This window comes from Nerophis lumbriciformis, linkage group LG34, assembly GCF_033978685.3.
Source record: "Nerophis lumbriciformis linkage group LG34, RoL_Nlum_v2.1, whole genome shotgun sequence".
Lineage (NCBI taxonomy): Eukaryota > Metazoa > Chordata > Actinopteri > Syngnathiformes > Syngnathidae > Nerophis > Nerophis lumbriciformis.
Genome location: NC_084581.2, coordinates 14,002,852 through 14,029,307, shown reverse-complemented (window position 1 = coordinate 14,029,307; position 26,456 = coordinate 14,002,852). Strand labels below are relative to the sequence as shown.

Genomic DNA, 26,456 nt, shown 5'->3' with positions numbered 1-26,456 from the left:
TAGAAAATTCTTATTTCTCAGTTTAGCCCGGGAGCTCTTTATTTTTTACCTCTTGGTCGAACATCGGCATTTTCTCCCTTCTGGTTAGTGAAGCACAATACATCCTGTTACAGCAGTAAGGATACAGACTTTCACAATAATGGTTTAAGCAGTAAACATTACAGGAAGCACACTGCAAAGTTTTCATGATGTGTCATTTGGTGTGTCCAATCAGAGGCCCAACGATAAGTACTCATATATAAGTGTGTGTGAGAACTGTACATATGTCTGTGTCATCACAGCTGGACTTTGCTCACAGGAGTTGCCTTTAAAATATATCTGTAGAGCTCTTTATCACACACAAGCCTTTACAAGCGCTTTTTACTCGCCAGCAGAGAAGCTCCTCTGAAAAGACACTCGTTGTAACATTTGTTGTCTTTCAGTTTTGGGGAAACAGCCATGTTCAGCCGCAATTTCAAGAACGTTTTGGTGGTGTCTCTCGGCTTCCTGTCGCTCTTCACTGCCTATGGAGGACTACAGAGCCTGCAGGTATACGCAAACTATAATAATAATAATAATCACGTTTTGATATTTGTAAAGTGAAGAAAACAAGTTCACATTTAGCGTATAAAACTTTTAGTTTTTGCTGTAATAAACAAAATAAAAATAAATAAAACATTTTCAACATATTGATATGTCATATTTTTTTCATTGATGTTAATTGATAAACCATTATGGTTATAGCCACATTTGTTTTATAAATGAATAGTACTTTAAAAAAAACTAAAAAATTTAATAAAAATAACAAAAATAATTTCTATTTTTTTCTAATTGAAAAAACATTTGTACAAAAAAATTACCTATGCTTGCATTGTTTTAGGCCAGTGTTTTTCTACCTTTTCTGAGTCACACCACCAGTAGAAAACATTAAAAAAATTAAACCGAGCAACCGATATTGACAATAAAAAGTCGTTCTCGCAATTGTTTGATTTGAATTCAAATCATAACCAACCATGCATCACTATAGCTCTTGTCTCTAAGTACTGTCACGACCTGTCACATCATGCTGTGACTTATTTTGAGTTTTTTGGTGTTTTCCTGTGTGTAGTGTCTTAGTCCTTGTCTTGCGCTCCTATTTTGTTGTTGATTGTCATGTCATTTACGAATTAACTTTGTGGACGCTGTCTGCTCCACACGCTGTAAGTCTTTGTTGTCGTCCAGCATTCTGTTTTTGTTTACTTTGCAGCCAGTTCAGTTTTAGTTTTGCATAGTATTCCCTAAGCTTCAATGCCTTTTCTTAGCGTCACTCGCTTTTTGTTTATTTTTGGTTTAAGCATTAGATACCTTTTTACCTGCAAATCATTGTCGTCGTTACCGACATCGACAAAGCAATTAGCTACCGGCTGCCACCTACTGATATGGAAGAGTATTACACGGTTACTCTGCCGAGCTCTAGACAGCACAGGCACTCAACAACGGCACATTTGCGGATTATAATTACTGGTTTGCAAAAAATATTTTTAACCCAATTAGGTGAAATTACATAAACTCCCACGGCACACCAGACAATATCTCAGTGTTTGAAAAACACTGTTTTAGGCTGTTGGAAACCTTCAAATCGCGAAAAAGACAACGTTTCTTCAGGGTTTCTCGAGAAGTAATCAAAAAGGGCGAACGATGTCAAGATTTACGAAAGACGAAGAGAAGAGTGGCACGCACTCAAGTCCAGGGAAGCAAGCAGAGTCAAAGAATGCACAAGTTTGCAGTGATCACTTCGTTAAAGGGTTTGTTTGATATACTTCTAATGTTTAGTGTTGCTCATTTAGGTATTATCTTGTATTTTATCTTGTTTTGGTGTTCTTAAAACGTGCATGTTTGCTACTAGTGTTTTGGAAACCACCAACTCGATAAGTCCAAATAAAATAAATCAAATGTCAGCAAAATCTTAGTTAAATCTATTTTTTTTACCAAAGGCAGCAATCATATATGAAGCTTTCAGCACATACACAACGTTGACATCTATAGTTATATAAGACGCAAATTGAACTCATGAAATGCAACTTTACCTGAGCAAAAACGATGCATTTATTTATCCGGGAGAGTCTTGATACCAACTTCCTTGACCCAGCCACACAAATAAGTTGTAGACCTCCATGCTTTTTCTAGTTTTCATCGGTTTTGTCGTGTAGAATGATGTCTGGAGCACTGGATAGTTCCATATGTCTGACAACGTGGCCGACATATAATCCTTCATATCACTCGACAAATGTATTTTTTTGATAACGTACATGGATAGTCATTACATAGTTTTAATTTTTTTTTCACGTATCTGCTTTTAATGTCTAATCTCTTCTTCAAATGATATTTTAATAATATTCTACTTACAGTATTGTATCTACTGTATGTACTATTCAATACATATAATTTAGATATTTAATACAATTTTGGGAATTCATACTAATCCTGTAAATTATCGTGTTTGTGTAGAAAAAGTAGTTTTGTTAATTAGTCCTACATCACATTTTATTTAATCAACGTCTACCGATTTATTCATTACCGGTACTTTTTTTTAATTATACTTAATATATATATGTATAAATACTATATTATACTACTTTATTTTAGTTTAAAAAGGAATTAGGACAATAGAAAAAAATAATATTATGAATCAAATGTAACATATGCATATAATGTAAATAATTAATATAACAATATTAATTAAATATTACAAACGAATACTTTGAAAAACAAATATATTTTCAATGGAACCTCTACCATTTACTGGATGCTAAATGAAATGAAGATATTCTTTGTGTGACAGATGAGTTATCAAAAAAATGCAGAAAATATTTCCATTTTCTTACTGTCAATTAAATATAGTAAAAAATACAGACATATATTTTAATTATATATTTATAATAATGTTTGTTTTTTTGTTTTTGATCAAAATATAAATTTTGTGCACTATATTGATGACTTATCCCAGTTGCAAAAGCTATTTTTATGATGTTTTGCAATTATCCTGTAAACGACAGCAGTTCTAGTGGAAGTTTGAGTCCCCGCCATGTGGCTGAGTTGAAAATAGCGTGCACGTTGAGTCACACGTGCGTCAGAGCAAAGTTTGAGCCTTTCTTCTGGACCTAAACCAGCTTCCCAAAACCTCTTCCTCTGCAGAGCAGCCTTAATGCGGAGGAGGGGATGGGCGTGACCTCGCTGAGCGTCATTTACGCCTCCATCATCATCTCCTCCATGTTTCTGCCGCCCATCATGATCAAGAACCTGGGCTGTAAGTGGACCATCGTGGCCGGCATGGCGTGCTACGTATCCTACTCCTTTGGGAACCTTTACCCGGGCTGGTAAGAAACACGTCTAATCAAGACACTCAGCAGCCTCAGTGAGATGCTCCTGCTCTCAGGTACACCCTTATCCCCACCTCGGTCATCCTGGGTTTGGGGGGTTCTCCTCTGTGGTCGGCTAAGTGCACTTACCTGACCATCTCTGGCAACGTGCAGGCGGCCAAAGAGGGCAAGAAGGGCTCAGACGTCATCAACCAGTACTTTGGCATCTTCTTCTTCATCTTTCAGTCTTCGGCCGTGTGGGGGAACCTCATGTCTTCGCTCATCTTTGGACAGGACACCAACATAGGTATGAAGTAACGGGTGTTAATGGTGCCTTTCACTGTGGTATCGCATCTCTCATCTCTTGGGTTGCTGTACCACTAGTGGTACTTGGGCCACAGTTTCACAACCACACCACTTGTATTGGTATCAGCAACCTTCACTCCTCATCTGCGATAGTTTTTACACCCAATGAGTCAAAATCGATTCAGCTCTTGGGTGAAATTCGATTTTAATTATATCCAAAGTAGGGTTCCAACGATTGATGTGTTATGATCCGTTGCCCGGATCATGTTTTGTTCTGTTAGTTTGACTACCTCAGTTCTGTTTTGGTTTCCATGGTTGCTGATTAGTTTCACCTGCCTCTGATTAGTATTTGTGACGCTCACCTGCTCCTGGGCACAAATCAGAGAGCTACAAATTCCTGTCTTTCGCCACACACTGTTTGGCTGTCTTATTTGCTTACACGCAACAGTTAGGATGTCTATGATTCCAGAGCTAACCTTTGCTTTTTGTTTGCTTGTTTTTATGTTAAGCTTAGCTTAGCTTCTTGTGCGATCGGCACGCTAGTCTTTTTGTAGTTTTGCATGTTTTCATAGACAAAAAATCATTGTCTCACCTGCACATTGCCTCCAGAGTTTCCTGCTGCATCTTTGATTGGTTGATTGATTGATTGAAACTTTTATTAGTAGATTGCACAGCTCAGTACATATTCCGTACAATTGACCACTAAATGGTAACACCCGAATACGTTTTTCAACTTGTTTAGGTTGGGGTCCATCAATTTATATTCCCAAATGTTCAAGTATTTCGATCTGTGCTGGGCAAGTTTGCCTTCTGGAAGATAATTATCGATCCAAGATCGTTTTAAAATGGAATCAATCGATTTTATCGATACCAGAAAAAGTAAAACATTGGATTGAAAAACAGCCGACTTTTTATGAAGATATGCTTTTTTAAAAATAAGGACGTTAAACGTTTAGTCTATTTTCTCCGTCTCTGACGTCTTGAAAACAAAAGTGGCAAATACCTACGGTAGTCAAGTTAGGTCATAACATACGCAAACACTTCAAGACAATATCGTAAATTACAACACAAAAACTTTCAGCTACAGCACAATTGCAAAAACCACAACAAATACAAACTACACAATGCAATAATTTAAAGCCGCAACACAACTTTAAGCCACAAAATACGCGACCGACACAACGGAAGTGTCAGCAGAGCAAGTTACGGCAACGCGATTGATTGATTGAAACTTTTATTAGTAGATTACACAGTACAGTACATATTCCGTACAATTAACCACTAAATGGTAACATCCGAATAAGTTTTTCAACTTGTTTAAGTCGGTGTCCACATTAATGCAACATGACGCTAAGGCTTCATGATGGCAGCAAAGGAGAAGTCATTAGATCAGAAAGAATAACATACAAAAGATGGATCAATGAGACTATGGCAAGGGAGGGGCCAAGAATATCAACAAAGATGAGGGGGCATACATGCTTCCGCACACCTGATACGCTGTCCTTCATCAGGGACGTGAGGGCGGAGAACAGATACTTTGTTTATTTAAACTTTATTTAGAAAGTAAATCTACTCTTAAAATGTTGGTTACTGTAGTTTTGTTAAAAATTGCTTGAATGTTGAAAATGTGAGCAGAAAAGGTTTCTTCTTGTTAATTCAACCTAAAGTGTTTGTTGCACATCAAATAAGATGTGAATGCATTGGCCATTAATTGCTGTTTACTTGCTTGTTTGTATCCATAATTCATTTACACATAATTCCCTTACAAAAAATAACAAATTTCACCTGCAGTGTCCAGTATCCAGTATTTATTTCACACTCACATTGGATGTCCTTATTTTTACTAAAAAGTTACTGAATCGATTTCAAGTCACTGAATCGTTTTGAATCGTATCGTTCTAAACAAAATATGAGATCGTCCCTGAATCGTATTAGCAACCACAAAAAGCGAATCGAGTCATTGTTAAAATAAATCGTTACACCCCTCATCCAAAGCCAAACAGGACCTAAAGGTCCTTATGTTTTCGAAGGGTGTAAAAACATTTCCCAACAGGCACAAGACATTATAACAATGTTGAGAACTTTTTGAATCAGGTCCTGACGTTGAGCAACTCAAACATAATGTTGAAAGAACATGCTTTTTCATGACATTTAATCAATGTTGGGTTCTGACGCTGGGTTATGTTTGTCTGTGTCGGTGGCTTGATGCAGGGGTAGCGCAGCTCTCTTGTTTAGTGTGGGTACGGTGTCTCGGTTGTTTGGGCGGTGGTGTATTTGTGCTGGTTTGGGGAGTGGAGTCTTTTAGTGGGGGAGGTGTTGATGTCTCTTGTTTGCGTGTTGACGTTTGGGCTGACTGGCGAGCTGCTGCTGGCTGGTCTCCATGGTCTTGTTGGCGTGTGATTGTCGGTCGCGGTTTTTCGGTTGCTTTGATTTGACCGAGTGGTGCTGGTTGTCAGGTGTATTGTAGCCGTTGTTTCTGCTACCGTTTATTAGTAGTGTGGGCGTGGCTGTCTGGGGCGGTGGTCCCTAGTTCCCTGGGGACTGCACCTGCTATTTTGGGTTGGGCTCTCTGGATGGCTGGAGCCGTACTTTGGCTCCCACACATACTGAGAGACAAATATATTGTACATACAAATGCACATACATATTCACATACAGTACATACAATATACATACACACATAAAGTACATATATTCATTCATTAATGCATACATACGCGCACACATTGGTACTTACCCACATACATACACACCAGTCTCACGGTACATACGTACATCCACACGCACATAAACTGTACAAACATACATACGGTATACACATATTTTACATATACAGTACAAGCACACATGCATATATACAGTCATGCATATAATCACGTTTCATCAAACATATTTTAACGTTGTTGCCCTAGGGGAAACTGGGTAACACATGGCACACTGACAAAGCGTAACCTATTGTTACTATAACAATCTACAAGGTTAACACAGTTCGCTTCTTTTTCTTCCACTCCATTTATCTGCTTTTTTTTGTATTTCAAATTATCATTACATATATGTATTGTTGCATTTGAAACAATTGTAATGTTGATAATAGAGGTAAATATTGTTATTATTCATTATCAATAGTGATATTTCTATTGGTATTGTTATTGCTCCATTTGTAGTGCAATAATGTTCATTGTCATTTCTGTGTTATTAATATTTACTTCACTAATTGCTTCTTTGCTATCACTTGTACTATCATATTTGTACATATTGTATTTGCTGACGCTGTTCTGTTGTTGTTGTTGTTGATTTTGTTGTTGTCTCTCTGTCTTGTCCCCGTCTTGGCCCCGCAATTTCCCCCTCTGTCTTCCTTTTTATCTCTTTCTATCCCCTCCTACTCCGGTCCGGCTGCGTCAAACATTAATATAAATCAATTTAATAAAGTCAGATACAAATAAAGCAACAAGAGAAGTATCCCACACTTCTCTTTTGTAAAGTACATCTGTACAGCCGATATGGGCATCTACAAAAGTACATCAACAATATGATTTGCCTGTGTTGCTGGACAGGACAAAAAATAAATAAAAATGTTGGTCATTTCCCAACCTATATTCTACAACACAAATACACCGTTAAAAAACGACATGCTTTCGACGACATTTATTCAATGTCAGGCCGTGACGTTTATTTGACCTTTGAAATATATCAATCAATCAATCAATCTTTATTTATATAGCCCTAAATCACAAGTGTCTCAAAGGGCTGCACAAGCCACAACGACATCCTCGGTACAAAGCCCACATACGGGCAAGGAAAAACTCACCCCAGTGGGACGTCGATGTGAATGACTATGAGAAACCTTGGAGAGGACCGCATATGTGGGTAACCCCCCCCCCCCCTCTAGGGGAGACCGAAAGCAATGGATGTCGAGCGGGTCTGACATAATATTGTGAGAGTCCAGTCCATAGTGGATCCAACATAATAGTAAGAGTCCAGTCCATAGTGGGGCCAGCAGGACACCATCCCGAGCGGAGACGGGTCAGCAGCGCAGAGATGTTCCCAGCCGATGCACAGGCGCGCGGTCCACCCCGGGTCCCGACTCTGGACAGCCAGCACTTCATCCATGGCCACCGGACCTGTGCCCCCCCCCCCTCAAGGAAAAGGGGAGCAGAGGAGAAAAGAAAAGAAACGGCAGATCAACTGGTCTAACAGGGGGGCTATTTAAAGGCTAGAGTATACAAATGAGTTTTAAGATGGGACTTAAATGCTTCTACTGAGGTAGCATCTCTAATTGTTACCGGGAGGGCATTCCATAGTACTGGAGCCCGAATAGAAAACGCTCTATAGCCCGCAGACTTTTTTTGGGCTCTGGGAATATAGTCATTTCCCAACCAATAATGTGGATCCAACGTTGGACATCATTGTGTCTCAATTTACCAATACAACTATTTTGCAACATTGTTTCAAAGTCCTTTTTAAAGGACATGTATGTATAACCAATATTGTATCAATGTCTTGTGTCTGCTGGGTTTGGATGATTTTTTTAAAACTGTTTTTGTTCAATATTAATTTCACTTTGTTTCACCAATTTATTTCGAACATAGCAAAACATCAGGGGTGCCAAACTCTTTTTTATTGAGGGTCACATCACAATTATGGCTGCCCTCAGAGGGCTGCATTAACAATGAATCCATCCATCCATCAATTTTCTACCGCTTGTCTCTTTCAGGAATTTGCTTTCAAATCGTAAGTCAAGGTGACAAGCAGATATTGTAGTAATTTAGTTTTAAATGATGTTTTGGGCCACCTTAAATGATGTTTTGGGCCATTTTAAATGATGTGGTGAGCCACTTAAATGATGTGGTGGTGCCTTCAAAGGGTAAAATTATCCGTCCATCCATTTCTTATACCGCTTATCCTCACTAGGGTTCAACTAAATAAATAAATAAACATAAGATGTTTGGTATTTTTGTTTAAGGCTGAAGATGATTGAGTGATTTCATCAGGAAAAAGACTAAAAAGAATCCAAAACACTCTTCGGAAAAATCATGTTTAATAGGGTAACACAAAAATTAGGGCCAAAATACAGTAAAAAATTCTTGAAAAGACAAAAAAGTCAGCCTTTGTCCCCTGTGAGTGGAGACTTAGACAAACACAACCAAAGTATTGCTTTGCCCAATCAAACCGTCACCAAGTCTTCCCTTAAAAGTTAATTAATGACATTTTGGGGCTTTTGCGACCAACCCTTGAAGCACACGTTCATAACTGGGCAAGGTCTAAGTGGTTCGGTTTTAAGAGTTCTGTGTGATGACTTTACACTCTTGGTCTTATCAGCCCCGATGATAGCAGACATGCTAAGTAAGGTCACATGACCACTAGTGTGTTTACACATGCTGTCATCATACATTATCATGCCAGTAGGATAGGCTCCAGCACCTCCTGCGACCCCGAATGGGACAAGCAGTAGAAAATGGATCTATGGATAGTAATAAAAGCATGTTGAATGTTTGCCACAGCTCACATCTCAGAGGAGAAGCTGCAGTTCTGCGGGGCGGCTGACTGCGGGCTCAACGTCACGTCCAACAGCACCACTACCAGGCCTGCGCAGGAGCTGGTGTGGACCCTCGTCGGCTGCTACATTGGTAATGGCTCTTTGGTAACCATGGTAACCTGTAATTTGTGATAGAAATGTGCAGTATTTCATTTTGTAGTAATTTTGGGAAGTGGTACCTCGGCCTTTGTACGCCCGACTTTTCGTGTCATTTGGTTTTCAAATTTCAAATTGCGCCGATTTTAATATATCGTTTTGGTTATGGTACAAACATTGCGCGTAACAAACTGATCGGCGGAACAACAGTCTGCGGAATTAAGTGCCTGAACAAAGAATCCCAAGCATTGTTTTTTTATTGAGCTTGACAGCCATGCACAATGAAGCCAAATAAAGTTGAGAGTGCCATCACTTTGATAAATAGGGTGAGAAACACTGTTGAATTCAAGATATAACTCATAGCAAAATACAAATTAGCGCAGACTTTGCCAACAAAAGCCTTTAGTTATGGTAAAAGTGATGTTAAATATCCATTTATCCATGTATTAAATTTTCTCTCAAAACTATAGTTGTTCTCTTTAAAAAAAAAAATTGCGTTAAGATCTATGTGTGTCTGGAACGGATTAACTGGATTTACATCATTTGTTTGGGGGGAAAAATGCTTTGGTTTTTGTACTAATCGATCTGTTGCCTTCTGGAACAGGTTACTCACAAAAACCGATGTTAGGTAAGTGGATAATAATAGCAAATTGACTGTAAAATACAGGTAAACACAAAAATCCAAAGTATGAAAGTGTCTTTAAGAATGCTATAAGTTTTGAAAATATGAACCATTGCTAAGTTCTTAGGTAAACACATTTAGTTGTTTCCTGGCAACACTAACAAAACGTCATCATCAACATGATTATTTTATGAGACTCTTATCTTATCGGTTTGCGTTATCGGGATACATTTGGAAAGGAAATATCTCCGGTGTAATCAAAACTTTCAAAAGTTATTCTTCAACATTTATGTGCAATATTGTTATGTTTTCAGAGGTGTGGTTGAGTTCCTAACAATTATTTTCTTGACATTTGCTAGGTGTGGGCGTGCTGGCCATGCTAATCGTGGCCATCTTCCTGGACAACATCGACCAGGAGCAGACCAGCGAGTTCCGTGGCAACCGGGAACCTTTTTGCCACACCTTCCTGGCCACCTTCCGCCTGCTGAAGGACTGGAGGCTGCTGATGCTCATCCCGCTCACCATGTACAGCGGCTTCGAGCAGAGTTTCCTCTCTGGAGAGTACACCAAGGTATTGCCCTGATGTGGACCATTATTTTGACATAAGGTTCATGCTTTTCTGCAAGGTGGTGGTTATCATTAACAACTAGGGGTAGGAGTCATCGAATGAATGCCATGGCCGTTCTATGAGCTTGTGCATGAGCAAGCATCCTTTGGTCTTTGCCTAGTGGTTATCATTAATAACTAGTAGGGGGAGTGGTTGCAATATTAATATTATATTATATTAATATTAATAACTGGTAGGGGGAGTGGTTGCAATATTAATATTATATTATATTATATTAATATTAATAACTGGTAGGGGGAGTGGTTGCAATATTTCCAGGACATGCTAACTTGAGTGGGTGTACCTTGGGTATTGATTGTGTGCATTATTTTAAGTCTGTTTTTTGTTTCTTTCCATTAAGCAAAGCATGGTAGTGGTTATCGTAAATAACTGTCAGGAGGTGTGATTGCATTAATTCTAGAACATGTCTGTAAGCATTTGTGCTTGTGCGTGAGTGAAAGTACCTCAGGAATTAACTATATTTATTATTTTAAGTATTACTTTACTTTTCATTAAAAAAGGTAATGATTATAATTAATAACTGGTAGGGGGAGTGGTTGCAATTATTCTGGCAGGTGTCTAGTTGTACTTTGGTGGAGAATTGACTGTACATTTTTTTGCTTCTGTTTTCTACGTTTTTCTAACTAAGAAAGGTAATAGTTATCATTAATATTTGGTAGGAAGAAGTCTGTTTTTAGTTTATTTTTTTATTAATCTAGGGTTGTCGTTAATAACTGGTCCATGTGTCATTAACCGGGATATCATGCTAAGCATTACACTAGGATCCAAGCACCACCACACTAAGCATTCGTTGCACGAACATGCTAGCTTTGTTAGACACGATCATAGACAGTATTGGACAATATAGTTTACATACAAAATGTCCATTTCCATTTATTACAAGTAATAAGAAAACGTAAATGCCTGACTTTCATATCAAGGAGGAAATTAGCAAGTTTGGCGTCAGATGAAAAAAATCTTCTCCGCCTTCAATCGTCTCCATCTTTCATCCCCGATACAAATCCTCGTTTTGTTCCTGGCTTTGTCATGACTAAGTTGAGAATCGTAACGACGTCTTTTAGATTTACTAAGGTCTGACATGTTTAGTAACTTTACCAGTGGCAGTAGCTAGACGAAGAGGGCAGTGCGTAACCGGCAACCTGGATGTGACACACTCACAGGCTCTTTAATTGGGCTGGTTGTGGCTTGTGCAGGCCTTTGAGACACTTGTGATTTAGGGCTATACAAGTAAACTTTGATTGATGATTGATTGATTGAAACGGTGGAGGGCGGGGCATCGAAATGAAAACAATAACAATATTTCGGGGCTGTAAATCAAATTTTGAAATGAGCATATCTAAATATACCTAAACTACTGTTATCAGTTATAGAGGTATTCGAAAAGAACATGATTTATTAATGCCTTTTGACATATCAGGGCCATTTAATGATGACTTGAAATGAAATTATTACATATGGCTCCTTTAATTCTATGACATGTCTATGCATACAGTCCGTGTATGTAAGCATATCTTGGTTGTAGACCTTGTGGATTATTTTGAATGAGTCTTTTGTGGTGGTTATTATTAATAACTGGCGGGAGGAGGTGAAATTGTTCAATACGTCTAGGTTGGGCGTTTGAAGACGCATGACTGTACATTGCATTCATTGTACATTGTATGGTGTGAAAGGTGATGATTATTGTTCAAAACTGGCAGGTGGAACACTTATGATGTGGATAAATCACATTGTGTTGTCGTTTGTGTCAATCTGAATGTGAGTGTTTCCTCCTTGCAGAATTACGTGACGTGCGCTCTGGGCATTCACTACGTGGGCTTCGTGATGATGTGTTTCGGAGCGTCCAATTCCCTTTTCTCCTTCCTCTTCGGGAGACTCGCTCGCTGCACCGGGAGGACGGCGCTCTTCGTCCTGGGTAACGGAATCATTGATTCGATATTAAACGATTTTGTATTAATTGTCAGCTCATTTGTAGCTGCCGTGGCCAACTTCGCCTGCATCATCGCCCTCTTGTTCTGGAGGCCTCACCCTGACCAGTTGTGGGTCTTCTTTGTGTTTCCTGCTCTGTGGGGGATGGCTGACGCTGTGTGGCAGACCCAGACCAACGGTGAGCGCCTCTCAGGTGTTCACATCTTCACGGCGAACACCCGGCTTATAAGGTGTGGATGTTTTCCGACACAGCTCTGTACGGCATCCTCTTCCCCCAAGAGAGCGAGGCGGCATTCGCCAACTACCGCATGTGGGAGTCTCTGGGCTTCGTCATCGCCTTCGCCTACAGTACCTTCCTGTGCCTGGAGTACAAGCTCTACATCCTGCTGTCCGTCCTGCTGCTCACGATGGTCACCTACCCCGTGGTGGAGTACCACCAGCACAAGAATCCCACGCCGGAAGTGAAGGACAAGCCCAAAGAAATGGTGGCGATGGACGAGAAAAACATTTACTGCCAGACAAAACTTTAATATGAAATACTGGCAACAAGATGGAGACTTGGCCTTGTTCCTCCATGTGATGTTGTTTTCATTTGTCATTAAGCAATATCTACACGCGTTCTTTTATTTTTGTATTCCAGGACACCCTCAACTTCTTTGATATTTGATCCTAACATCTTTCTGCTCCTTTTGACTTTTGTCAAAGAAATAGAAACAGCAACTTGAACAAACTTGATTATTTTGACATCTTAACTTTTTTATGATAATGAGTACATCTATTGTACTTTTTAAAGGATTTAAATTATTTTATTAAAATATTAAATATGCACTATTGTTATTGTGTTACTCGTTTGTTGTATAATCTACAGTTGAGAATGTAACGCTATCTATTTATCTGTGAATGTAAATCCAATCTTTGCTGCCCTCTAGTGGTATCTGGAGTACAGTACATCTCCGTCTATACAGAATGCAGATTTCTTTTCTCCACTTTAATGAACCCTTCGATGCACAACCTACTAAGAATTCACTCTTCCACGAGTGGGGTCGAAAATGACCCCAATTAAAATATTTTAAAAATAAGTTTTAATATTTGTATATTACTGGTATTCCTCATAAAACATGTTTGTGACATGAGGCCATTATTTTTTTCATGATTATTAAGGAACTGCAGTTTTTGTATCACCACCCACTCTTTCACAAGTAGGGTCAAAAATGACCCGAAGCAGTTCCTACGGAATCTTCTATGAACCTATAGCAACTCTGCTTCTCCCACTTACACATCTGATGTCATCTCACATATGATGCATGTTTGACTGTCAATACTGTCCCACTAAAGGGCGGTGTGGCGTAGTCAGTGGGTAGAGCGGCCGTGCCAGAAACCTGAGGGTTGCAGGTTCGCTCCCCGCCTCTTGACATCCAAATCACTGCCGTTGTGTCCTTGGGCAGGACATTTCACCCTTGCCCCCGGTGCCACTCACACTGGTGAATGAATGATGAATGAATGGTAGGCGGTGGTCGGAGGGGCCGTAGGCGCGAACTGGCAGCCTCGCTTCCGTCAGTCTACCCCAGGGCAGCTGTGGCTACAAATGTAGCTTACCACCACCAGGTGTGAATGAATGATGGGTTCCCACTTCTCTGTGAGCGCTTTGAGTATCTAATCATAGAAAAGCGCGATATAAAATCTAATCCATCATCATTATTATTATTACTTACACATCTGATGTCAGTAGTCTCACCACCCAGGAAGGGGAAATATCTGATTAACCGAAGACCGTAGGATGACATAATGCTAATGAGTTCATTCCAAATACTGTAAAATCTGGAAATGTTTACATTCTTATGGCTAATTATACAATTAAAAACCATGGCAGGTGCATTATACAAATTGGTTATGTTTAACTCGAAAGTTTTGTGTTGTATCTTTCAATATTTGTGTGAGTCCAATGTGTAGTAAACTCTAAATGTTGGAATCAACATGGTGCATGAATTTTATCTGCTGCTTTTCTTGTCAACATGGCCACCAAACACAACTAGTCACCTGACTCTCCTGCCAACATGGCCATTAAACACAACTATAGTCACGTGACTTGATGATGTACGCCCAAAACTAAAGAGGAGACATTTTCCCAAGGTATGCCTACAGGCTACTGTTTCAAACATTTCAGATTGCCATATAACTTGGTACATGTAGTCCACAATATGCAAACACAATTGAAGAATTATTTTATCATGTGATTTGGCTGTCTCCTTACGTTTCACATTGCCATGACAGCCGTGCTAATGTTGGAACCCATTTCCTCAGCGTATCAGCATATTGAGAACGAAATAGGCACTGACACTAACCATATCTACATAGGTTTTATTTGTCAAAAATATATTTTGCCCTGTCAGTTCGATTACATATCGACATACAGGCTAACGGGCATTTATTTCCGCCGTATATATGCTCCCATTGACCGGGCTAGCATGCTAAGCATTTGTTGCACGAACATACTAGCTTTGTTAGACAAAATCATAGACTGTATTGGACAATATAGTTTACATACGAAATGTCAGTTTCCATTTATCACAAGTAACAAGAAAACGTAAATGCCTGACTTAACTGTAGGAAATTAGCAAGTTTGGCGTCAGATGAAAAAATATTCTCCGCCTTCAATCGTCTCCATCTTTCAAAGGCATCCCCGATACAAATCCTTGTTTTGTTCCTGGCTTTGTCATGAATACGTTGACAATCGTAACGACACCTTTTAGATTTACTAAGGTCTGACATGTTTAGTAACTTTACCAGTGGCAGTAGCCAGACAAAGAGGGCGGTGCCTAACTAGCAACCTGGATGTGACACACTCACTGACTTTCTAAGCGGTCAAACGATAGAGGGCGGGGCATCGAAATGAAAACAATAACAAGATTTTGGGGCTATAAATCAAATTTTGAATTGAGCATGTCACGGCTGAACTACTGATATCAGTTATAAAGGTATTCGAAAAGAAAATTATATATTAATGCCTTTTTATCATGGGACGGCGTGGCGAAGTTGGTAGAGTGGCCGTGCCAGCAATCGGAGGGTTGCTGGTTACTGGGGTTCAATCCCCACCTTCTACCATCCAAGTCACGTCCGTTGTGTCCTTGGGCAAGACACTTCACCCCTTGCTCCTGATGGGTGCTGGTTAGCGCCTTGCATGGCAGCTCCCGCCGTCAGTGTGTGAATGTGTGTGTGAATGGGTAAATGTGGAAATACTGTCAAAAGCGCTTTGAGTACCTTGAAGGTAGAAAAGCGCTATACAAGTATAACCCATTCATCATTATCATTTATATCAGGGCCATTTAATGATATTTAATGATAACTTAAATTAATACATATGGCTCCTTTAAGTATCAATACAAAAAGTGAGGAGGATAAACACCAACAAATATGTTTTTTGTTTTTTTACACTGAACAGAAATTTGTTTGCGGTTGGTCACACTATCTTATGAATAAAAGCCAGAAACAAAAACATATTAACTATTTTTACAAAATATTATTCTTTATTTCAATTTATTACCAATGAACGTTGTAATATTACAATTTCATTTGGTGATATTTTAACTTCTGTAGTTTGTTTTACAAGCTTTCTCCTAAAAATGATAAATCTTGTGTATTTTCGTGTACATTTATAATGCACAATGTAACTGAAGTCATTAAAAACTGGCGGGAGGAGCGATCACATTGATGATAGATTCAGGATGGGCCCTCGTGCTAGTCCTTGTGTGCGAGCGAGCCAACCATGTTGTGCATTATTTTGAGTCTGTTTTCTGATTAACGTCATTGGGCAAGGTGTTGGTAATCATTAATAACTGGCGGGAGGAGCGATCACACTGTCAGGATTTACTCCTGACAGGTTGTACTTGGGGTAACAACTACCGCAGCGCTGCGCCGCGACATATTACACATTTTGTGATACATCCAGGTCAGTAGCTTGTGCATGAGCAAGCCTGGCATTTGGCCTTTTTGTGTTGTTTTGAGTCTGTTATATGCGGCATATGATATGCCTATTTGTGTTAGACAATGTGGTGGTTATCAATAACAACTGGTGGGAGGAGCAATTATATTTATTATATGGTACATCCAGGTGCCCGTGACTGTACTTTAGTATGAGCGAGCAAACTAGGGTTTCATTTTTTTGGTTCAATATTTTGAGCTTTTCTGCTTATTTATATCAGCGAAGGTGGTGATTATCATTAATTGGCGGGAGGAGTGATCACATTGATTGTATGACACATCCGGAATGGGCACTCGTGTGTGTGCTTGTGCGCAAGCATGCCAATCACAAGCTTTCACTTTGTGTATTTTTTGAGTCTGTTTGCTCAGGCTGCTTATTTATATCAGACAAGCTGTCTGTTTATTGGCCCAGACCCCGAGAGGGACAAGAAAATGGATGGATGTAAGGTGGTGGGTATTATTAATAACTGGAAGGAGCGATCACATTGATTTTATGATACATCAGGATTGGGTGCTCGGGCGTCCGCTTGTGTGTGTGAGCAAGTCTTATCTCTCTCCTTTGTTTATTATTTTGAGTCTGCTTCCTGCTTACTTACTGTATATTTTTGCAAAGTGGTGATTATCATTAATAGCCCGAGGGAGAAGCGATTTGGCAATTTTTTCTGAAAAAAATGGTTGTTATAAAGTAACATCATTTTATTAACATTTCCTGTAATACAAAAAAATTATTGTCATTTTACAAGATTTTTAGGAAGATTTCTTAATAGTGCAACTTTTTTTTCTCCTATGATAAATATGATTTTAGGCTGAAATAAATAACAGATTAAAATGTGTGTCATTGAAAAGGGTTGCTCATATTTTTTATGTTGTTTAATACAAATAACGTGTGGAGGTTTAGCATTAAATGACAGCATCATCTCCATAAAGCTTATTAAACAAGCCAACATTGGTGCTTTATATCCAGTTTTCTCATAAAAAAAGTCAAAGTTCTTGAAAGTTCTCGTCTCTTCTTCAGGCTTTAGTGTAACGGTCGCCGTTCATGGGGGAGCGCAGAGCGAGGGCGCCCATTTTGGCCTTCCGCCTGGCGCTGCGCGAACACGCCAGGTAGAAGATCTCTACCACGTTGAGCAGCACGGAGACGCAGGACATGACCAGCATGAAGATGATGAAGATGGTCTTCTCGGTGGGCCGTGACATGTAGCACTCCACGGTGAAGGGGCACGGGGCCCGCGAGCACTCGATCCTGGGGTCCATGATGAAGCCGTACAGGTAGTACTGGCCTACGATGAAGGCCATCTCCAGCACGATGCGGAAGAAGATGGACGTCATGTAGTTCCCCAGCAGGTCGCCTTTGATCTTCACCTGGCCCTTCTCGTCCGAGTACTTGGGGGACTTGACCACTCCGCCGGTTACGCTCCTCATGGCCTCCCTCAGCTTGTTCTCCTTGTGGATGACGTGCATGACGTGGCCCAGGTAGATGAGCGTGGGCGTGGACACGAAGATGATCTGCAGGACCCAGAAGCGGATGTGGGAGATGGGGAAGGCGTGGTCGTAGCACACATTCTTGCAGCCGGGCTGCTTGGTGTTGCAGATCATCTTGGACTGCTCGTCGCCCCACACCTGGAACACACCAGCAGGGTCATTGCAACACCAACACGTCAACTACGGGCCTGTAGGGGGCAGCATTGTGCCATGACACTTTTTTTTTTTGGCAAAACAATTGCATCTGGTCCACATGATCCAGATGTCGGTGGACGATAACAGCGATACTTGAAAATGCATTCTTATTAGAGATGTCCGATAATGGCTTTTTTGCCGAAATCCGATATTCCAATATTGTTCAACTCTTAATTACCGATTTCGATATCAACCGATACCGATATATACAGTCGTGGAATTAACACATTATTATACCTAATTTTGTTGTGATGCCCCGCTGGATGCATTAAACAATGTAACAAGGTTTTCCAAAATAATTCAACTCAAGTTATGGAAAAAAAAATGCCAACATGGCACTGACATATTTATTATTGAAGTCACAAAGTGCATTTTTTTTTTTTAACATGCCTCTAAACAGCAGCTTGGAATTTGGGACATGCTCTCCCTGAGAGAGCATGAGGAGGTTGAGGTGGGCGGGGTTAGGGGAAGCGGGGTTGAGGTGGGAGGAGGTAGCGGGGGTGTATATTGCAGCGTCCCGGAAGAGTTAGTGCGGCAAGGGGTTCTGGGTATTTGTTCTGTTGTGTTAATGTTGTGTTACGATGCGGATGTTCTCCCGAAATGTGTTTGTCATTCTTGTTTGGTGTGGGTTCACAGTGTGGCGCATATTTGTAACAGTGTTAAAGTTGTTTATACGGCCACCCTCAGTGTGACCTGTATGGCTGTTGACCAAGTATGCGTGGCATTCACTTGTGTGTGTGAAAAGCCGTAGATATTATGTGACTGGGCCGGCACGCAAAGGCAGTGCCTTTAAGGTTTATTGGCGCTCTGTACTTCTCCCTACGTCCGTGTACACAGCGGCATTTTAAAAAGTCATACATTTTACTTTTTGAAACCGATACCGATAATTTCCGATATCACATTTTAAAGCATTTATCGGCCGATAATATCGGCAGTCCGATATTATCGGACATCTCTAATTCTTATCACCAAAATGATTCCCGGGCGCGGCCACCCCTGCTGCTCACTGCTCTCCTCACCTCTCAGGTGGTGGAACAAGGGGATGGGTCAAATGCAGAGGGTAATTTCACCACACCTAGTGTGTGTGTGACTATCAGTGGTACTTTAACTTTAACTTTAATATGTGCACTTTTATCTGGATCTTTCACGGCTTTTCATAACCCCGATTATCAAAGGATGTGAAGACCTTAAGAACAATCTAGCATCGATATGCTAAAAGTATTAATTTTATTTGACAAAAACTATCCAATCTTTGCCATGTTTATTTGTCTATCCGAGAGTTTTAGCATTTAAGTGAAGACATTTGCATGTGAGGTCTGTTTATTTTGGGGATCCCCATTCACTGTGCTTTTGCTAGCATACATGTCGCTTCAGTGTTACGGTTCAAACACCTGCCGCCTCGGGACACGTCCACGGGCGTTCCTCTCCTGCGCGGCTGCTCTCACCCTACAATCAACACACCTGACGCTGATGAGATCCCAGCCTTCATAAGCCAGCGTGCCCTGCGTTCCAGTGCCAGAACATAGCTACTTGTACCAGTACAGTAAGCCTTACACGTCTCTAGCTTCCTTGCCTATGTGCTTCCTCGCTCTTTGTCTTCCCCCTCCATTGTGCTCATTGTGTCTTGTCCTTTGTCGTCATCCGGCAGCCCTGGTTTCGAGCTGTGTGCCTCGTCTCCCCGGGTCCCCTCTGGACTTCCTGCTGCCTTCTCGGATCTCGACCTCACGCCTGCCCCCGGACAACGACGCCTCGCTCCAGTCCCTGACCACCTGCCTGTCCCCGGACCTCCGAGCCTGCCTTGCCCTTTCTGGTCTTCCGCACCGATCTCAACACGCTCATATAATCGCTACACATAATCACAGTATGTACATTTGGATTAGTCACACACATCATTTGTATATTTTAATAAACACGCTGCAAGCTAACGATGTCCCTGCCTCCGGGCCGTCTCCTTCTCCCACTGTACCGTTACACCGTCAGGGCCAGCAAGGCCTTCTCTGCTGGCCTAACATAACCAAAAATCATGATCATAATTAAAGATACAATTATTTTTTAATTGCACTTTCCCTAAATATCTAAAAGTATTCATATTCTCTCCATGTCATATTATGCTCCTTCCAGTGCTGTTGTTTTTAGTTTTAGTTTTTATCCAATCAGAATTCAGCAAGCTTATGTTGCCATGCTGTACCAAATCTGCCCAAGGCCTTCAAAATCAACAATGCGGGCGTCTGTGCACTGTAAGTGAACGGGGACATACAGTTGATAGACAGTTGTGATAGCCAATCAGATCACGAGTTGTTGTCAGTTAGGCCTTCTAGATCGCCTCACATTGAACGTGACATTTACACGTCCTGTGATTGGATAGTCATCGGGACCGTAAGTGGATGAATTTGAGAATACATAGAGTTGATGGACAGTTGCGATAGCCAATCAGATCACAAGTTGTTGACAGTAGCCTATCTAAGTAGCCTGATGTTAATGAGACTGTGATTGGATACACACTTGTCATTCCAAAGTGAGTATCCATTCACAAGTTGCAATCAAGCAGGAAGCGAGAACAAAACGTTGATTAGGTGGCAGATATATATTTGCATGGCCATTTTCAAGAAGGATATTTAAAGAGAAACTACATCTTGTGAGACGATGTCGGCCAACCCCGGAAGCTAGCTCAGCTGTTCTGCCGATGAAATATGGAAATGCTCGCCATTTCCACTCGAATACGCAGACGACGAGGGGTACCACTGGCTTATACGGCGTCGAATAGGTCCTACTAATTGTAAGTTCAAATATTTTATTTTTTCACTTTTAATATGTTTTTTGCCATTTTAATCTTGACAGTAAGGTAGTTTTAATTGCTGATGCGTTTTAATTGATTTTTAAATGCGCCAGAAAGTAACACGTTTTATACACTGTTGATATGCTTCAAAGCTCAGTAGTGCGTAAATGTGTTCCTGTATAGTATTTCTCCAGCAATGGTCATGTGGTGACATCAATGGTGATATTTGGAGAGGTAATCATTGAAGTCGGACATCACTGAAGGCCGAGGTGGGAATTGCATGTAGCGAAGTTGTTGAAGTATTTAGAGCATATCACTGCTACCATATTTAAGCAGAATGAGTTTAACACCGGACAAGAATGTGAAAATACCTAAACAGCCGACATTTATCTCTACAAATATGGAAAAGCAACTGATTTAGACGACACACCGCTGTAAGGAGATACCATAGAAGTCCACTCTCCAAGGTAAATGCTGTACATTATGATTACATTACTTCATAAAACTACTCTAGTTGTTAGAACTACATTCTGTTGTATTGTTTTTACACGATATTTATTATCTAAACGTTAGTTTTTCTTTTTAAAATGGATGGATTACCTAAAATGGATGGATTACATGGTAAAAGTGTGCTGTTTTTTGTGGGGAAAGCACCAGTTAAGTTGTATTAAATTAATTTTAATGGAATATGTTGATTTGAAGTACAATTTTTTTGAGATCAGAGTTCCGTCTCAGAACTAATCGAAGTTGAGGTACTAGTTGTACTGTAGCCTTTTCCATAATTTGGCTGGAAAAAGGAGCTGTATCAACTACAAAACATGGCAGTGGTTGAAGAAAACCAGCAGGGGGCAGCATATTGTCAGCATTGTCAATATAGTTATTGTTTTTTCTATTTAATTTTAATAAAATCCTACTAATGCTACAACTACTATCAACATTACTGCTATCAATAAAAATATTATTGGTAGTAGTACTCATTCTGAAAACTGTCTTAAATATGCACATTTTTTTGGTAAATTAATACTTACCCTAAACCATTTTTTGAGTCAATCATAACAAACACAGAGTTTTTTTTAAATATATTGGACGATTATGAAAAAAAAAAGAAGTAGTAACTTTTACCCAATAAATAATTGCATCATTACCGGATGAACGTTTGGTGCAGAACAGGATAAGGGTGTAGATTTGTCTTCTTTTGTTGCTATAGCAAAATGTATTGTTGTTGTTTTTTCCACCGTGAAACACACTGAAGTATTGAGAGCGACTTTGATGTATTTTGTACATTTAAGGTGCTAAAAGAAAAAAATCTATGAATCTATAAAATCTATCTCCCTTCCTTTGTGTTATATGTGACAAAGCAAATTAGGAAATATTTAACAATATATGTCATTAATAATGAATTAATCCTATTTTTAGAATATGTGGTGGGCCAATAAATAATTAGTTGTGGGCTACAAATGACTCCTGAGGTGCACTTTTATGAAGATGTACTATTTAGAATGTGTTGGGGCCTTCTGTGATCGACTGAGGGTGTAGCTTTATCCTATGGCCACCAGGGGCGCTCTGCGTATACCACAAAAGAGAAAAAGTAACACGGACCTTCTCTGCGCCGGCGCCGAGGATCATGATGCGGAAGATGAAGAGGACGCTGAGCCACACCTTCCCGATGACGGTGGAGTGCGACTGCACTTGGTCCAGCAGGGATGCCAAAAAGCCCCACTCGCCCATCTTCAACGTGCGCTAACGACGATGACGCTACTTTCGACTGAAAACAACACAAACAATTCAGTTCTGATTATTATTAAAACTTTGGTTTATCCTGCTTCCACTCGCACTGATCTTGACCTCAGCTTGCTTTGAGCAATCATCAAGCTGCTGCTTGGACTCATTCACCAGGAAAACTACTAGTTATACTCTACATGACTTTTGAAAAAACTAAACAAACAAAAAAATACATACATTACAGTATAATAACATATCAATAAAATATATACATGTTTTTAATAACAAATTATACATGTATTATTATTTTAATAATTAATCATACATTTATTATTATTTATTATATATTAAAAATACATCTATTAAGATGTATTTGTAAATGTATAATAAAATAAAAATAATTATACTATACAGTATATATGAATATAAATAGTAAAACAAAAAATATATATGTAAATATCATATATATATATATATATATATATATATATATATATATGGTAACACTTTAGTATGGGGAACCATTATACAACCAGTAAGCCATTAACTAAGAGTGTTCCCTCAATAACCTCAGAATTATTGTTTATTAGTACCCCTGACCCTAACCCTTATATGTTCCCCTAGTGTCCAAATAACTCTAAATTAAAGTCTTTGTTACTCTAATGTACAACTAATTAAAAAGTGTGTAGCTGAGATAGGCTCCAGCGCCCCCTGCGACCCCAAAAGGGAATAAGAGCTAGAAAATGGATGGATGGATGGATGGATTAAAAAATGTTTTATATATATATATATATATATATATATATATATACATACATGCAAATTGTCCACCTATCTGCTCATATTAAATATATCCAGCCACCTGACTTGTGAATCATCTAGTATATAACATTACAGCTGAGGGCACATTGTAACTAATTAGTCAATTGAATAATGAATCTATTTTTTTGTTTTGCTAATCAAATTGTTGTTAGAGCTGATTTAAATCATTTTCCTGCTTTGAAGTCAGCAGCAGATGACAGAAAACAAAGTAACAAAACTAAATAAAAACAATTATAAAATAACCAAGAACAAAACCAAAACATGAGTGAATGTATCATAGAAATTAGGGGTGTGGGAAAAAATGTATTCGAATTCGAATCGCGATTCTCATGTTGTGCGATTCAGAATCGATTCTCATTTTTAAAAAATCGATTTTTTATTTATTTATTTTTTATTTTTTATTTATTTTTTCATTTTTTATTTATTTTTTTATTTTTTTATTTAAATTAGTCAATCCAACAAAACAATACACAGCAATACCATAACAATGCAATCCAATTCCAAAACCAAACCCGACCCAGCAGGCGCCCTAGGCAAGATTTTAGGTGGCGCCCCCCCACATCGGCAGTGAAGTGTATATACTCACAAGAACCCGAATAGCTTTGTCTTTGACCTTTTTTTTTTTTACTTACAACTATACCTAATATATAAAGGGGTGGAAAAGTGACTATTACCTGCAGGGCAAACATTAGCTAACCAGAAGGCAATAACAATGTAAACAAAAAACACCTGCTTGAGAGAGACCTAATACAAACATTTATATGCACGTACAACACTTAGAACTTTTAGCATATCAGTATGTGGAATTAAATTATGGAATAGATTAAGTAAAAAAGTTAAAAATTGTACTGATATGATCCAGTTTAAGAGGTTGTTCAAAATAATAGTGCTTACAGAGTACAAAGAAGAAGAATTATGAGAAATACTTTCAACCTTATTGAAAATAAGATATTCTTCATCTCAGTATGTTAATAATGACTGAATTAATTAATTAATTACATATTACAAAACTGTTGTATACTAACTCATAGATGTTATTTTATTATATAAAAAGGTCAGTAAATGATTCTATATATTTGTAAACGCTTTGAAGTGGGAAAGAGGTAGGATTAAATAAGCTTTGCTTCTTCCTACTCCTTTTCGGGCATGATGTAAAATGAAATGATATGAAATTGTGTGATGTATTATGATGTAAGTGTGTTCATGTTCGAAATAAACTAAAGAAAGAAATAAATGTCCCTGAGGAATGTAAAGGGGGGGGGGGGGCGTAATGTTGTAACAAATAATATTTCTATTAAATAGGCTTTACTTTGCATTTTAATTAACGTGGGATTATTTTTTGTATTTAGAAATAATAGTACCAACTTTTTTTTTTTTTTTTTTTCTCCCAACATTTGTGGCACTGGCGTGGCGCCCCCTGATGGACGGCGCCCTTAGCATTTGCCTATACGGCCTATGCCACGGGCCGGCCCTGCGACCCAGCAACACTCAGAACTGCAATAAACAGAGCAATTGAGAGGAGACACAAACACCACACAGAACAAACCAAAAGTAGTGAAACAAAAATTAATATTATCAACAACAGTATCAATATTAGTTACAATTCCAACATAGCAGTGATTAAAAAATCCCTCATTGACATTATCATTAGACATTTATAAAAAAAATAAAAAAAAGAACAATAGTGCCACAGTGGCTTACACTTGCATCGCATCTCATAAGCTTGACAACACACTGTGTCCAATATTTTCACAAAGATAAAATAAGTCATATTTTTGGTTCATTTAATAGTTAATACAAATTTACATTATTGCAATCATTTGATAAAACATTGTCCTTTACAATTATAAAAGCTTTTTACAAAAATCTACTACTCTGCTTGCATGTCATCAGACTGGGGTAGATCCTGCTGAAATCCTACGTATTGAATGAATAGAGAATCCTTTTGAATTGGTAAAATATCGTTTTTGAATTGAGAATTGCGTTGAATCGGGAAAAAAATCGATTTTGAATCGAATCGTGACCCTAAGAATCGATATTGAATCGAATCGTGGGACACCCAAAGATTTGCAGCCCTAATAGGAATGATTATTTATACATAGATATATAATAATATAATACATATATACATCGTTTTTTTGATTAATGGCTGAAAGTGCCTGTTTGGCTTCAGTATAATATTTAAATAGCATTAACATTAGCAAAATATTCATCGCTGTTATTACCTTGTGGTGACAAGCACTCCTGTCTGCTGTCCAGCTGTTCTCTGCAATGATTGAGTGTTGTTTGCAGCAAAGCAAAGCAAAGGTGAGCCTCTTTTCTGCCTTGAACTTTAGAAGATGAAATTGCGCAAGTATTTTCTGAGTGTCACGTTGTCCTGCCAATGATGCGTTCATGGAATCACACACACACACACACACACATAAACACACACACACACACACACACACACACACACACACACACACACACACACACACACAATTTTGGGCTGATTGTGTTGGTTAATTATTGTTTTTTTTAGACCTTGGAAAAAAGTTGTTGTTGACCCAGCATGACAGCTCAGCACTATTTTTATGTTCGGTGTCTCAATATAAAACAGTTTTAATGTGTATTATTTTGCTATTATGACTTTTATCCTATATAATTGCACTATATCTTATTCTCTGCATCCATACTGTGATTACGGCTCACAGTGATCCCTGTATTTTACTCTGCATTACTTTTAGCCTTTTATTTCCTATATTACTTATTTGTTCCACACTGTGATTATTGTAACTATTATTGTCTGATCCTTTTGTTTTTTACTTTGCTTTTATCTTTGCTTTTATTTGTTGTCATTTATTTTCCATTTTTTTACACTTGTTTTTAACCTTGGTTTTTATTTAATTATGTCTTTTACTGCTGCGAAGCACTTTGAGCTCCAATTCTTGTATACAAATAAAGTTTATTATTATTACTATTATTATATAACTACAAAGATAAAGACATTTTCTCGCCTCCCTATTCATGTTCGACGTATCAATATAAAACGTATTTTATGTATATTA

At 38.8% G+C, this 26,456-nt stretch overlaps 2 protein-coding genes across 2 annotated transcripts; one reads left to right on the top strand and one right to left on the bottom strand.

Annotated features, from left to right (window-relative positions):
• The first annotated feature begins 366 nt into the window (after positions 1-366).
• Positions 367-13,441, top strand: unc93a (unc-93 homolog A). Its single transcript, XM_061929736.1, has 8 exons — positions 367-528; positions 3,154-3,335; positions 3,395-3,624; positions 9,125-9,250; positions 10,237-10,448; positions 12,282-12,417; positions 12,478-12,609; positions 12,684-13,441. The coding sequence occupies exons 1-8, from the start codon at positions 439-441 to the stop codon at positions 12,959-12,961; spliced, it is 1,386 nt and encodes a 461-aa protein (XP_061785720.1). The 5' UTR covers positions 367-438; the 3' UTR covers positions 12,962-13,441.
• A 3,823-nt stretch (positions 13,442-17,264) lies between these two features.
• LOC133576243 (gap junction Cx32.2 protein-like) lies at positions 17,265-25,760 on the bottom strand. The gene is made up of 3 exons (XM_061929332.1): positions 25,632-25,760; positions 22,462-22,627; positions 17,265-18,029 (listed from the first exon to the last, which is right to left on the bottom strand). The coding sequence occupies exons 2-3, from the start codon at positions 22,588-22,590 to the stop codon at positions 17,421-17,423; spliced, it is 738 nt and encodes a 245-aa protein (XP_061785316.1). The 5' UTR covers positions 22,591-22,627; positions 25,632-25,760; the 3' UTR covers positions 17,265-17,420.
• Between the last annotated feature and the right edge of the window lie 696 nt (positions 25,761-26,456).

Bases quoted from the DNA above. Each gene is read 5' to 3' on its own strand.
- LOC133576243 (XM_061929332.1), bottom strand. From the start codon at position 22,590: ATGGGCGAGTGGGGCTTTTTGGCATCCCTGCTGGACCAAGTGCAGTCG. The intron at 18,030-22,461 runs GTCCGTGTTACT...GGTGTGTTCCAG, and splicing joins TCGGCGCCGGCGCAGAGAAG to GTGTGGGGCGACGAGCAGTC.
- unc93a (XM_061929736.1), top strand. From the start codon at position 439: ATGTTCAGCCGCAATTTCAAGAACGTTTTGGTGGTGTCTCTCGGCTTC. The intron at 3,336-3,394 runs GTAAGAAACACG...TCCTGCTCTCAG, and splicing joins GGGAACCTTTACCCGGGCTG to GTACACCCTTATCCCCACCT. The intron at 9,251-10,236 runs GTAATGGCTCTT...GACATTTGCTAG, and splicing joins CCTCGTCGGCTGCTACATTG to GTGTGGGCGTGCTGGCCATG.